Source organism: Aquarana catesbeiana, linkage group LG05 (assembly GCF_042186555.1).
Source record: "Aquarana catesbeiana isolate 2022-GZ linkage group LG05, ASM4218655v1, whole genome shotgun sequence".
Classification (NCBI taxonomy): Eukaryota; Metazoa; Chordata; class Amphibia; order Anura; family Ranidae; genus Aquarana; species Aquarana catesbeiana.
In genome coordinates, this window is record NC_133328.1 from 559046612 (window position 1) to 559061447 (window position 14836).

Here is a 14836-nt window from a genome sequence, read left to right on the forward strand (position 1 = left end):
CACCCCACCCCCGTCGTCCTCACATCCCACCCCACCCCCGTCGTCCTCACATCCACCCCCCCACCCCCGTCGTCCTCACATCCACCCCCCCACCCCCGTCGTCCTCACATCCACCCCCCCCCCCCGTCGTCCTCACATCCACACCCCCCCCTGTCGTCCTCACATCCACCCCCCTCCCCCCGTCGTCCTCACATCCACCCCCCTCCCCCCGTCGTCCTCACATCCGCCCCCCCCCCGTCGTCCTCACATCCGCCCCCCCCCCGTCGTCCTCACATCCGCCCCCCCCCCCGTCGTCCTCACATCCGCCCCCCCCCCCGTCGTCCTCACATCCGCCCCCCCCTCCCCCCCCCGTCGTCCTCACATCCGCCCCCCCCCCCTCCCCCCCCCCCCCCCCCGTCGTCCTCACATCCGCCCCCCCCCCCCCCGTCGTCCTCACATCCCCCCCCCCCCGTCGTCCTCACATCCGTGCCCCCCCCCCCCCCCCCGTCGTCCTCACATCCGCGCCCCCCCCCCCCCCCCGTCGTCCTCACATCCGCGCCCCCCCCGTCGTCCTCACATCCGCCCCCCCCCCCGTCGTCCTCACATCCGCCCCCCCCCCCCGTCCTCACATCCGCCCCCCCCCCCCCCCCCCCGTCCTCATATCCCCCCCCCCCCCCCTCCTCACATCCACCCCCCTCGTCGTCCTCACATCCACCCCCCCCCCGTCGTCCTCACATCCACCCCCCCACCGTCGTCCTCACATCCACCCCCCCACCGTCGTCCTCACATCCACCCCCCCCCGTCGTCCTCACATCCACCCCCCCACCGTCATCTTCACATCAACTACCCCAGCACTGCCCCCCTTTACATCCCCCCACCACAGCACTGCCCCCCCCGCTTTACATCACACACACAGCACTACTGCCCCTTTTTAAGTCATTCCCCCCTATATACACACACACAGCCACAGTAGGGTCCTCTGCCGCCCTTCAAGCTCCTACCTTAGAGCGGAGAGCAGGAGGCAGAACATTTCTGGACTGAATATGGGAGGCACAGTATTGAAGGGAGTGCGGGAGCCGAAGCTGCCGGGCTTAACTTATAGGTTACCCAGCATGTGATTAACGGTTAGGACTGCCCTGCATCCAATCGCATGCTGGTTAACTTGAAAAGTTAACTATGGGAGCTCCTGCTCCCGCACTCTATTCAATGCTGTGCCTCCCATACTGTAACCAGAAATGTAATTATAATAGTGACGGAGGCTGGGGGAAAGAAGTGGCTCCTAAATGGCGTGGCCGTGGGTCTCTGGATGGAACAGTTGCTTGGTCCAGATCCAGACCGCGGTCCATCATTTAGTGATACCCGCACTACCCTAATGTCTCTTATTTTGCTTCCTTTTTGGCATGTTACCTATTCCATTCAAAGTGTTTTGCTAGACCTGTTCGATTCCTGCAAAAAAAATTAAAAATACCTGTTGAGCCTGCCAGAAATCCAGCAAGCAAAGTTCTCGGGCTCTGCTGCACTGTTATCAATAAGCAGCATTCCCTGTTCTCTCTGTGAACTGCAGAACACTCCCTCCTTTTCTTCCACGCTATGGGGAGGAGTAGAGGGGGGAGGTGTTCTCTAGTCTTAACACACTTTCTGTCCTAGTGTGACAATGCTGCTCCTTCATGAGTACAAGACAGGTAAGTGTGTTACTGGCAGGATCACCAGGTGAAGATAAAGGTAAAGAACTGAAAAAAAGATAATATATTGCAGCTAAACTAAACAGTCCTTAGATATGGTGGCTGGATTTCTATTTTTTCCTGTTTACATAAACTTTTATATGTCTTTATGAAGAAAAAACGTTTTTAGTATTTATGTAGTGTATTTAGAAGTGCATACTAATTGTGTTTGTGTCTACTTCATGGATGTTTTTCTTGTGGTGTCTTTTTCCAGAGACAATAACATTGAAGAATGTAACTTGGAGATGTACTTTTCTGTTGACATGGAGATACTGGGAAAAGTCACATCCCATGACCTCAAACCTGAAGGATCCAACGTTCTTGTTACTGAGGAGAACAAGGAAGAATACATTGGGTAAGACCACCATACATTGTGTCACTGACATCTTTTTGTACCACATTTCTGTGGGGGAATTCAACACTATACGCCGTCTACATATTATGCTGTTTTAACTTCTCTTCCCCAGTGATTTGACAACTATTTGCACCTTTTAGTCATGTAGAATAAATGATTAAAGTGGAGTTCCACCCAAAAATGGCACTTCCACTGTCCGGAGTCCTCCCCCCTCTGGTGTCACATTTGGCACCTTTCAGGGGGGAGCTTGTACCTATCTAATACTTGCTCCCACTTCCAGGAAAAGATCGCCACAGTATCCGCAGCGATCTACGCCATGTCCAGTCCCTCCTCCGCCACCCCCGCTGTCTTCTGGGAGACACACAAGTCTCAGAAGACAGCAGGGACCACTCCTGATTCCCTTACTAGCAATGCCTGCACCCGGAGCCGAGGGGACGGATCAGCTTCAGTTGAGGACATCACGGGCGCCCTGGACAGGTAAATGTCCTTCTTTTAAAAGTCAGCAGCTGCAGTATTTGTAGCTGCTGACTTTAATTTTTTTTTTTCCAGGCGGAACTCCGCTTTAACATCTATTCTGACTTCCCGACACCAATGATAGGATTATGCAATTATAAGAGCTTGGATCCATGACTTTCACTCCCCATCCTGCCTCCATTGTATTCTGACAGCTCAACTGACAGTTTTCCACCCGACTCCTTAAGCTGGCTGGCCATAGACGGTTCGAATCCTGCTGAATCTAAGATTCAAACTATATGTGGGCAGGCTGAATGCCGGCTGATCGATCAACTTGGATACAACCAGCCTGCCTGATTCACTTGCGATTATCGCTAGCGGTTGCTATAGCTGCTAGCAATAATCGCGGTCTTCTCCTGGCAAGCATTCCCCTCCCTATCCCTGCTGGGAGCAGACAATTGTTTGGCAGGTGAGATTCCCCTGTCAGCAGTGTTTGTGTTGATGGGGGAATTGTGCAATTGTCTTTCCTGCAACCTGTGGTCAGCAAGTGAAATCTTGAACCGCTCCATCCAGCTGAAAGTATCCACACTTCAAGTGGTCAGATAGCTTGTCTCTGACTTGGTGCCATGGTTCCCCCCAGTGTCTTGCTATGTCACTACGGGGGCAGGGGATGGAAGCACAAAGCAAAAGACACGTCATCTGACACCTCTAAGTTTTGGATAGTAGCGGTGCCTGAAACTGTTCAAGATGGCGAAGATTTCACTTGCTGGAAAGGTAAGTCTACGTCATGTCTTTTTACAGGGCTCAGCCAGTTAAAGAGGATATTGCTAAATGGAATAAAACAATCATTTGACGTTTAGCTATCATTTTAGTCAGTGGTATAGCAGCTGACTCAACATGTTACACCTGTATTTTGTAACATGTATCTAGGGGATGTTGAGCAACTGCTACCTCAGCCCCTGTCTGCCCCCCCTACCTATGACAGCAGGCAGGGGACCACCTCGTACCCCCGACCACACGACTGCATCATTGATTTGCAGAGTTCTGTGAATGAATGCTTACAAGTACCTTCAGTCATTGCAGCTGACGGCTTGTAGTTCTCAATGAACTGTGAGGGTGCTGGTAAGCGCTCTTGTACTCCATTGAGCTTCCTGGACTTCAGTAACTGCCTGCCCGTATCAGAGGTACGAGAAGATGGTGTACTGACAGTCTGCAAAAGCCTGACATTGCACCCGCAATTTACCAAAAAAAAAATTAAATTAAAATTAATGCACGTTTTTTTTATTTGCATAAAAATGAGCATTTATAAATTTTGTTAAAGATGAACTTCTCCTTTTAATTAGTGGATGGCTGAACATCCGCAAACAGATAAAATTGTGGTCTAACGCAAGCTATGGACCTGCAAACGCACCTGGTTTAGAAGTGCTGACAAATGATATAACTGAGTTCATGGACAGCTGACTAACCAATTTCTGTAGCAAATGGTTAGACACTGGTACAGGGCGAGCTTTACTATTTAAGTTGTGATCTTATAGTAAATCATCTATTTTTGCTCCTCTTTTATTCTCCCTTGCTGCGAGAAACTGAAATCTCTCCCAGTGTACTTACTGATAATGCTTCATTCTTGTCCTCGTAGGCTGATGGCCGAATGGAGATTTTCACGAGGGGTAGAAGAACAAACCAAAGCATTTCTGGATGGCTTTAATGCAGTTGTCCCTCTCCAGTGGCTGCAGTATTTTGATGAAAAAGAGTTAGAGGTTCGACTTGTACAAATGTACATATTTAAATATATACTTGTGTTACTGGGGCCTGAATTGTATAATGTCAATGCAATTTAAGATTTTTTTTTTTCTTTTAATACTTTTGATGTGCTCAGTAATGTCAATTCAGATTATTTGTTTGGAATCCTCAAATGGTAATTTTAGGGCCCCTCATCAAGTTATGGGATGTGCTTTAGATCTGAAACTTTTGTCCAGTCCTCATTAAAACAGATGCATCTTAAATGGGATTTTCACAAATGTGACAGGATCACAGGGTGTAGTAACTCGGTAATATGTTTGGTGTGCATTTTTTTAATGATTTTCTCTTAATTGTACAGTACAGGGCACAGGAGTTGACTTAGACCATGCTGCTACCTTCAGGTGATTGGACACTCGTGAAAGCTTTGCTGGGGACTCAAACCCCCCCCCCACACACACACACACACACACGCACACGCATGTTCGTGTCTTTAGGTGATGGATTATTTATTTATTTTTACTTTTAACATTAAAAGTTGCCCTTGTGTGGGGGGAGAGGGAGGACCTCTATTAACAAGTGCTCCACATTAGGCAAAGACATCCTGGCCTTTTTAATCACTTTTTTGGTATATAAAAAAGAATTTTTAGTGCTGTCTCTCTGCTGTTTTTCTGTGCTACATGTTTTTTGCTGTTTCAGAAGGCAGACTCTTGGACGGTATGTACTGCACAGTGCCTGGTCTTCTATGGGCATACCACTTTATCTCTCATATGAGGGGTCCCCTAACTTTATAGCAACTATAATATAATGAGGTCCTATTCTCCATCTCGTCATACTTCAACGTAGTTTTTATATTACCACATCTTGTGGTACGATATCTTTAGACCCTTAACCAGATCTTGAGCCAGTTCTTTGACAAAAGGCCCAAACACTTATGCTCTCGCTGCCCCCTGAAATAACACCCTTATGATCTTGCATCCTTTTAAAAAAATTGGCCTTGGCTCTAGTTCTTCTTTGCTGGCCTAGTTCTATAAAAGGATGCATTGTTCCTGTCCTCAATACCTCTTTATGTACTCTGCATGCGTTCTGTATATACCTGGGCATTTTCTGCCCATCTCACCAAACAGTCAACTATGTGACTGCTCTCCAGACTCTTGTTTAGGGATACCCCAGCATCTCTATTGTTAATCAGGGGATTTGAATCGCATATCGCAATTGCATATCATTCTCCCTCAAGTGCTCTCGCTCATGCAGAGCCCTCTTGTGCTAAAATTAGGCTTTTTCTTTACAAAGGGCCTTTGTAAGAACAGAACCTTCTCCACTTCATTGCCCCTAACCCCCCCCCCCCCCCCCATTCTACTCTTTTCCTCAAGCTGCATAGGATACAAGTTTCCTGGAAGCCAGATTTCTTTGCTACCCTGGGGCTTTTTTTTTATTGCCTTTGCGTGGGAATCTCATTCCACCTCCCTCTGTCTTGCCTTGAGGACATGTCAAAAACTTACCTCACGTTTATGGATAAATTACACCATAAGGGTCATTGCCAACATCCCTTTATTTAGAACAAGAAAAAACGGGGTACCCCCCCAGTACATTGGGACTTTAAGGGCAAACTCAATGTATTACATCAAAATACGATACAAATATAACATTTTATTCATTATACAGATAAAAAAACATTGTGCATAAATCACCATTGGATTAATATGACAAAACGTGATAAAAATGACTCGTGTAGGGTTAACTATTGATGTGATAGTCTCTTCCCATTATGCCCGACACAATTCAGGAACAGACTTGAATCCTTTCTTCAGGGGCATTTACATAGAGAAGGTCATAAATTTAAAGCACTCAATGAGCAGGCCCGCAATAGGCTTACTGCGGATAAAAACAACTAAAGATGTGTCTTTCGAATGATCCCTGACGTGGGTCCCCCAGATGGGGGCACCGAGGCCTCCGACGCTCCACACAAGGATCCCAGACGTGGCCCCAAGTCGCAGCCAACAGATGGTGAGGAATAGAAAAGAGGGAAGGGAAGTCAAGGTTGCTGAGGATTAAAGCAGTAATCCTCACAGGGGATGTCTGCCCCAGCCTTGTGTAGCCAGAGATGATCCCCTCAATCTACCGTCGATCGCGAGTAGCAGCGTCTTACCTTAGGTTTTACGGAAGGTATCAGGCCTGTCATCTATGGCTACCTTGCTAACTGACCCCTCTTTTGTTTTTTTGTTTTTTATAGGGCAGTCTCTTTAGGAGATTCCCTTCTGTTTTTACACCCACCTGGGTGATTAGTCTACCTTTTTATTAGGCCTCCTGCCCTCAGGGAACGAGTCCTTCTTTCCTTATTTGTTCGCACTTCCCCTGAAGGTTGGAGTTCTTTGGTCCTTTACAGCATTTAGCATTTCTCAAGGGTTACAGGGCCACTTTCTATTCACGTTTCTAAAACCTTTTCTTGACAGTTTGTTTGAGCCTCTGCAGATCCATGCTTCGGCTATAAGGTGCTCCTGCTGTCTGTCTGGGTCCGTTGATGCACCCTGTTCTTCCTGTGGGGCCTGTTGCTGCAATTTTTGCTGCTTTGTTGCCCACCCTTTGATTTCTTGCTTGGGGATGTCCCATGGTTTAATAATGAATACCTGTGTCCTGTACTGTATGATTAAAGGAGAAGTCCAGCCAAAGCTTTTTTTTTTTTTTTTTTGCTGTACTTCTCCTATGGATCACAGGAGTGCAATTAGTTTTGCACTCCTGTGACCCGGTTTCAGCAGAGAGCAGGTTGAAATCCGCTCTCTGCTGCCGTCACGGACTTCAGTCCAGGCACCGCGTCATCATGACAATAAAGTCTGGATCCGCCAGGTAGCTGGACTAACACCCATCTCAGCCTCTCAGCGAGCCGCTGAGAGCCTAAGACGGCCTCTACCCGCCCCTCCACAGCTCAGCCCTCCAGTCAGTGAGGAGGAAGCAGATCGGAGAGCTGTGACTGACAAGTCTACAGCTCTCTGCTCTGGGATCTCTGAAAACCAAGTGATCAGCGATGTTCGATCGCTCAGTTCTCAGTGTAGAGGCACCGGGGGACAGATGCAGCATCGGACCGATGCTGCATCCACTGAGATAATTATGATTTCGCAAAAAAAAAAAAAAATCCTTTACTTTAAGATAATAGGAATTTTGATACACTAGTAAGTTACATATCTTGACGTACAGTACAGGACACAGGTCCCTCCCCTCTTTCTCTGCAATCTCCTTATTGCTTGCTAAAATAAACCTGGAGCTTCAGAGTAGGCAGGATTATATGGGTACACTGGGGTGCGGTTCCTGGAAAAAGCTTTTGAATGGCGTCCAATCACCAGCAGGAGAAGGGTATGCTTGTGTTTTTTTTTTTTTTTTCTTTTCTATAAGCCAGGAGTGCACAACAAATAATACTTAAAGGCACATAATTTAAATATTTTCATTGGTTTAATTGTAATCAAAGAAGCCAGTGCATTTTTGGGGTTATAGATGAACCACTGTCTTTGGGACTTGGAGAAACTAGAAAAGCTGTAGCCTCTCCATAAAGAGAGTGGGTCATCAAAACTGAAAAAAACAAACCACTGCTGGTATAAAGTGCTGAAAACTTGAGGGGCATACACATACCTGCACCACCTCCCAAACTCCTGTCTGGGCTAAATCTCAGTCTGCTGGGACAGGTAAAGCTTTAGAACTTACTGATGGCACAAAACCTTGTCCCTACCCCTTACTGTCTCCTGCACATTCCTGTGGGCAAGTGACATCATAGTTTTGGGACTTGATGGCAAGCTTTGCCTGTCAGAACAGGTTGTGATTCAGCAGTAATGTGGAGGGTTTTATCAGCTGATACCTACAGCAGTTTCTTTTTTTGCGAATTAAGAAAGTGCTGTAGCAAATTAGAATTCCAGATATCGGGGTAGTTCAAAGTAGAGAGGGGAATAGATGCTGTGTTGGATGACAAACTGACACCAAGGTTTTTGACCATTTTTTTTTGCATTTTTGAGGCAAATTTGGTTTTCGATAGGGGAGCACTGATCAGTACACAGAAGGATGGACAGAAATGCCTATTATAGAGCATCAAGATATCTGACTAAACAAACTGCTGTCTTGAGTTAACCTACAGATGAAGTGAGTTTGCAGGTCTGGGTCTTCTGAAAGTCAGGGAGCCCGAGGAAGGAGTGATGCTCTGTTTGCCACATTCCTAAACATGGGCATTAGAATTATGAAGGACGCGGGCACATTTTTTGCAAACCCCCAATAAAGTACTGTTCTTGATGCTGTTTAATTTATCAACTAATAGAACTATCTGTATCTTTACATTCTGTATACTTTAGGGATCGTTCAGAGGTAAACCTGAGCCAAGCAACTACAATAAACACTTTTATACAGTTTTCCAAAACCATTGGTGTTCTCAGTTCAGGATGATCACATGCATGCATTTTACAAGGGGAATGAAACTGCTGCTTTATAGTTTACAAAAGATATTTTATTTTATGATGTCCTGTTTGATTTTTCTGTAACATGTGTAGCTATCAGTGGTTCCTGGTACCTGTATCTGCCAATTGGTGAAATGCCAAAACTTAACACTGTGTTCAGTAAAGCTGCTCCTGGCCACTTTACTAGAATCTGAAGCTGTCATTGGTATGTGGCCTTTTTACTGTAGAAAATTGTTAGGCAAGACCCTCATTTTCCAGAAAATATTTTGGTACTCTGACCAATCACCGCATGTATGAAACAACTTAAAGTGTACAGAAAGGCAAAATTAAAAAAAAAAAAAAAATTAAAAAAACATGCAGGATATATTTACAATACATGAATAATTTCCTATGTATTATCCCCTTTTAAAGACTGTGCAAGTAATGGACAAATCCTATTGATCTGACAGAAATGCACTTTGCTCCTAATTTCTTGTGTGCTGACAACCCACAGCATTTTTGTGGACTAAGTAGTGTCAGCCCTGCCCAGCTTTCCTTTAATAAACTTCTGCAGCCCTCCTGCACTCCATCTCTACAATATAGACACTAATTATTCTTTAGCTCAAGATAAGAACTGGAAAGCTTCTCGAGGTGACACAGGACGTGTTCACCAGACATAGGACAGCTCTGAATTTCTGGCAGGTTCAACAGATTTTTATTTATTTTTTGTGCTCTTATGGAACAGATAATAAAACAATTGCAGTGGTATATTGAAGGTTGAACTCCATGTGTGGTCTTTATTGCATACTTACCAATGTAAATATTCATATCCAGGGGACTTCTGGAAAAGCTGATGATCACAGTACACTGACCACAAGGGGGTCACTCACTTATCACTTGCACCATTCAAAGATTTATAATATAAATGCTGCTGGTAACAGAACCTTTATACCCGATAGTAGCTTTTTCTTTTGTCAGACTTGCTACAAAGTGATACTTTTGGAGTTATAGTATGTAGTCAGATTAGATGGAAGACGTATTTATTGATGCCCCTACAGTGCTCATGCCATATCCTTCTAAAATAGCTAAATATTTTATGACATGCTAAAGGGGAATTAAGGCTAGTATTGGCTTTATCTGTTAGGTGCAAGTGTTACAAATAAGCACGAAAATCCTGTCTTTAGCTGAGATAATCTACTGAGGTGCAGGATATATAGAAGTTGAGCTTGGTGTCTCAGTGTTTCTGAAGTCCATTGTTAGAGGTCACTGTCTGTTTTGCAGGTGATGCTCTGTGGGATGCAGGAAGTGGACCTGTCAGACTGGCAGCGGAACACTGTTTATCGCCATTACACAAGAAACAGCAAGCAGATCATCTGGTTCTGGCAGGTAATTTACACTCTTCTCTTGGAATTGTTAGTTTAAATGTTATGATAGCAGTGCTTTGTTCAGTAGTCCTCTAATTTTATTAATAGATACATACGGATCTGTAGTAATCCTTTATTTATTGCAGATATTTATATGATGCTAACAAATTTCACATCGCTTTACATATTGTCCATTTACATCATCCCCTGCCCCTAAAAATCTTGCAATCTAAGATATTTGCCTGATACGCATAAGGTTACTAAGGGCCAATTTAGACAGGAGCCAATTTAACCCCTTTCCGCCGACTTGTGGCCCTTTAAGAGGGTTCTAAATGCCGGGAGGCGGGCATTTTGATCATGTGACTGCTGTGATTGGCTGTCACAGTGGTCACATGACTGGAAAGCTGCCGATCATAAGTATGCATTGGGAGTTTTTCAGTGCCCTCCGGTTAGCATGCAGGGAGTGCACTCGCAGCATGGTAATTTGTTTACACAGGCCCCCATACACTCTCTGTTAAAGCCCACCCACTGAGAGGCTGCATATATGCGTAAGGCCGACGGGAAGTGGTTAACCTACCAGTACGTCTTTGGAGCATGGAAGAAAAACGATGTACCCTGAGAAAACCCATACAAATTCTAGGAAGTAAATGTTCTGGTTGGGATGTACACACGTAAGGCAGAAGTGCAAACCACTAAGCCACTTTGTAATTAAAGGTTCACCCTGATCAGATTTGACAGCTGCTTATGCACACCACAAGGCCATCCGTTAATGCAGGCACGTTGCATTTTTGGAACTTGTAATGCATTGGCGTGCATTTTACATATGTTTCATTTTGGGGGGTTTTATTTGCCTCAGTGTGTTGCATTTATTTGTATTTGAACACATTGCGTTGCACTGGAAAAAAGGCGTGCATGCCATACTTTTTTTTTTTTTTTGTGCGCTGGGCAAATGCAATGCAACACAACCTGCTGGTTTGAACTTTATTCATAGGGAGTCGTTATTTTTTTTTTTTGCCATGCGTTGGGAGTGCGCTCACAAATGCACCCCAGTGCATCTGGTGTGGGAGAGCCCTGAAAATGTAGCATGCAGGCACTTATGTTGGGTGCATGTGAGCTACACAAGGCTTTTGTTTTACTTCCTAACAATGCAGGAGCCTCTCTTTCAGAGCCTGTGATTCTATGGGCTTGGTATCCATTATGCCCCTGATCGTTCAGAGTGCTCATCTGCCCTCCTCTATAGAGACATGAACGTTTCAGAGAAGCAGACTGCAGAAAATGATTGGCAAGAGGCTGCAATGCTGATAACATAAAGACAAATGGTGTTCTATTGCAACTGCTACTTGCTAGTTTTCTGAATAGCATTAGCAGCATAATGAAGTTATATGTAAAGAGTTGCATTCTTTTTTCGGTTACTCAGGAAGTGGGGCCCGTTGTGTTATCTGCAGCCCTCAGCACATTGCCATCCATTAGAGCAATGGTCTTTGTACGGGCAGTTGTAGAATCAGCCTTGCTAAGACTGGTTAGTTGTAGCCCCACCACTATTACCTATCAATTTTATTTGTATTAGTACTTCCCCTAACAGCCACTCACCATTGCTGATATCAGAGCCAAACTCGAACCTCACACAGTTCTCAAATGAGCTGAAGACTGCAAATGACTGAACTGTCTCCACCTATACCCCTCCTGGAGACCCAGCCATATTCCCAGCTGTCGGTATTACAGGTACACAGCCCAAGTGTCATCCATTCCATCTGTGGTGTACAACTCACTATCCTTTATTTTGTTGCAGTTTGTGAAGGAGATGGACAATGAAGTGCGGCTGCGTTTGATGCAGTTTGTCACTGGGACCTGCAGATTACCACTTGGCGGATTTGCAGAACTAATGGGTAATTGTCTATTGCCACAGCATTGCCAAATGCATCACAAGTAGAGAAATGCGTAATAACATTTATTGTTATTGCAGGAAGTAACGGCCCTCAGAAGTTCTGCATTGAGAAAGTCGGTAAGGAGACCTGGCTGCCTAGAAGTCATACATGGTAAGTATAAAATGTGTCCTGTCAGCTGATAACAGGGACATTATGGTTCTCTCTCACTCCTCCATCACCCCTTCCTCATACATCTCGCTCACTCTTTTTTTTTTTCCCTTGCTTTCTTTTTTTTTCTTCTCTTTCTTTATTTCTCTCTCTCTCTCCTTTTCCCCGCCTGGCTAGCTATCCCATCACTTCTACTGACTAAATGTATAAGGAGATTTGTGTTACGGCATAGTTAAATGAAAACCCTTTAGAAATGCACAATGTATAAGGCAAGGGTTCCCGATGGCTTGTAAGGCTCTTCTGGGGTTCCAATACTTTTAGTAGAGTCATGAAAGCAGCAGAGTTGCACTAGAAGCAGGCTGGCTGACAGGAGATCAGTGGGAGTTTGCTTTCATCCCAGCAACAGCAGCCACACCGAATACTGCAATGCAGCTGAATAATCCTCACCCCATGGCACACCTTTCTTCCACAGCTTCAATCGTCTGGATTTACCACCATACAAAAGCTACGAACAGTTGAAAGAGAAGCTGCTTTTTGCCATTGAAGAAACAGAAGGATTTGGCCAAGAATGAAAAATCTGCCGTCCGCGGCGGAGAAAAAGAGCTATTATGGACATCTGTTTAATGCCCAGCCAAGTAAAATTGCACACTCAAATTGTATATATGCTGTTTAGTCTGTACAGTGATCTTTCTGAAACTAATGCGTAGATATTTCTGTTCTTCCACATAGATATGCAAAACACTTTAGCCTTTTCTATTTTTATTTATTTTCCCTTGAAATGACTGAATAGAAAAAAAAAAAAAAAACTTTAATTTTAAATGCTGACTGAAGACTTTATTTTAAAATTTATATATCTATGTGTATGTATGGAGAACTCTAGTTTTATAGAGTTTCATGTATACAGAACATCACAGAGCCATTTAAGGAGGCCTGGACATGCTTTATTTAGTAAAATCCTCTTCACAAACAGTGGAAGTTCCATATAACATCTTTGACCTCAAATGTTTGTTGCATGGCTGCCAACCAAGCTGTTGAAGGCTAATGCCAAAAAATATAAGATGTACAAGAAAAAAAAATAACTGCTGCTGGCTTTTTAAAATGGCAGAATCTGCACAGTTCTCTGCCGATTTCATTTATTTCAGTGTGGTAGCCAATAAAATCTTTTTATTTTTTTTTCTGAATGGTGAAATTGTAGCCAAGGCAGAGACTGGAGCCTCTACTTGCATAGTTAGTTTTGTTATGATTCTTAACCTTTAATACAGGGGGGTGTCTTTGGCACGTTGTTCAGCAGCGTTCAGTGATTGGCACCTGGAGCTGAAAGTATTAGACCGAGAACAATCAATGTGTGCCGCCACAGGCAGGCTTTTAGACAGAAAAATTTCTTGCGTGAAGATTCAAAGTACATTGCAGAATTTTCAAAACGAGATGAATAAATTTTTAACCTAACGTCATTCTTTGTGGTGGTTTTTTTTATGTAACTTTAAGTAATGTGGTTTTAAGATTTCTGACATTAAAGTATGCCTGATACAAGGTGGTACTATTGGGCTGATTTGCTTAAATAGTTAAAGCGGTTGTAAACCGGAGCTGTTAAAAAACAAAGCATACTAGCACATTATGAAATACTCAACTTGGACCAAAGCCCTCCAGCACTGTACTGTCACTGCTGAGAGGGCTGACATCTTCTCCCGGTCTTTCTTCGAGGTTTTCGCACCCTGGGTATGTGATTGGCTGGAGCCGCGATGCTGTCACTCCTGTACATGTACGCAGGAGCCCTGGGTTCCGGCACAAAGCTCTGAAGATCCGGCAAGGTATGCCGGACCTTCAGAGTGCATGCGCCTGTGACATAACTGGCTGCATGCAGAGTGAATATTTGTTTTACCTGCAGGTAAGACTTATTATAGTGGGTTTACTACCACTTTAAAAAGTTGTGTGAATATTTCCTTCAATTATATGAAAAGCAAAATCTTATTCACTTTGAATACCCAGTCATGTGATGACTAGGCTAGACTAGGCTCGTGCCCCGGAAGAAGTCCTATCGTGACCTAACGCGTAGGGTGGAGCTACTTGTGTACGTCATCGCGTTACCCAGAAGTTGAGATGGATGCCATTTTACCTGCCTGGATATTCTGTTTTTTTATGCGTATATCTTGTCTGATTTTGTGAGTGTTACTCTTTTATAAATAAATATCAGCTTGTAAGGTTTTACACTATATACAGTGGATATAAAACATCTACACACCCCTGTTAAAATGTCAGATTTCTGTGATGTAAAAAAAAGAGACAAAGATAAATCATTTCAGAACTTTTTCCACCTTTTAATGTAACCTATAAACTGCACAACTCAGTTGAATAACACATTGAAATCTTTTAGGTGGAGGGAAGTAAAAATAAAAAAATAAAATATGGTTGCATAAGTGTGCACAACCTTAATACTAATACTAAACACTCCAAATCTGTCAGATTGCGAGGACATCTCCTATGCACAGCCCTCTTCAGATCACCTCACAGATTTTCAATCGGATTCAGGTCTGGGCTCTGGCTGGGCCATTCCAAAACTTTAATCTTCTTGTGAAGCCATTCCTTTGTTAACTGGGATGTATGCTTTGGGCCGTTGTCATACAGAAAGATGAAGTTTCTCTTCATGTTCAGCTTTCTAGCAGGAGCCTGAAGGTTTTGTGCCAATATTAACTGGTATTTGGAACTGTTCATAATTCCTTCTACCTTGACTAAGGCCCCTGTTCCAGCTGAAGAAAAACTGCCCCAAAGCATGATACGTTCACCACCA

General features: G+C 44.2%; 1 protein-coding gene across 4 annotated transcripts in view; it reads left to right on the top strand.

The window, feature by feature from the left end:
* The window catches only part of WWP1 (WW domain containing E3 ubiquitin protein ligase 1), a 280186-nt gene extending 266689 nt beyond the window's left edge, over window positions 1-13497 (top strand). For all 4 annotated transcript variants that reach the window (XM_073631909.1, XM_073631908.1, XM_073631910.1 and 1 more), the window contains 6 exons: window positions 1915-2055; window positions 4145-4265; window positions 9936-10040; window positions 11808-11904; window positions 11982-12054; window positions 12524-13497. In XM_073631909.1, the coding sequence (XP_073488010.1) occupies window positions 1915-2055; window positions 4145-4265; window positions 9936-10040; window positions 11808-11904; window positions 11982-12054; window positions 12524-12623 (637 nt within the window). In that variant the 3' untranslated portion in view covers window positions 12624-13497. The remainder of the gene's footprint in view (window positions 1-1914; window positions 2056-4144; window positions 4266-9935; window positions 10041-11807; window positions 11905-11981; window positions 12055-12523) is intronic.
* The last annotated feature ends 1339 nt before the right edge of the window (window positions 13498-14836 follow it).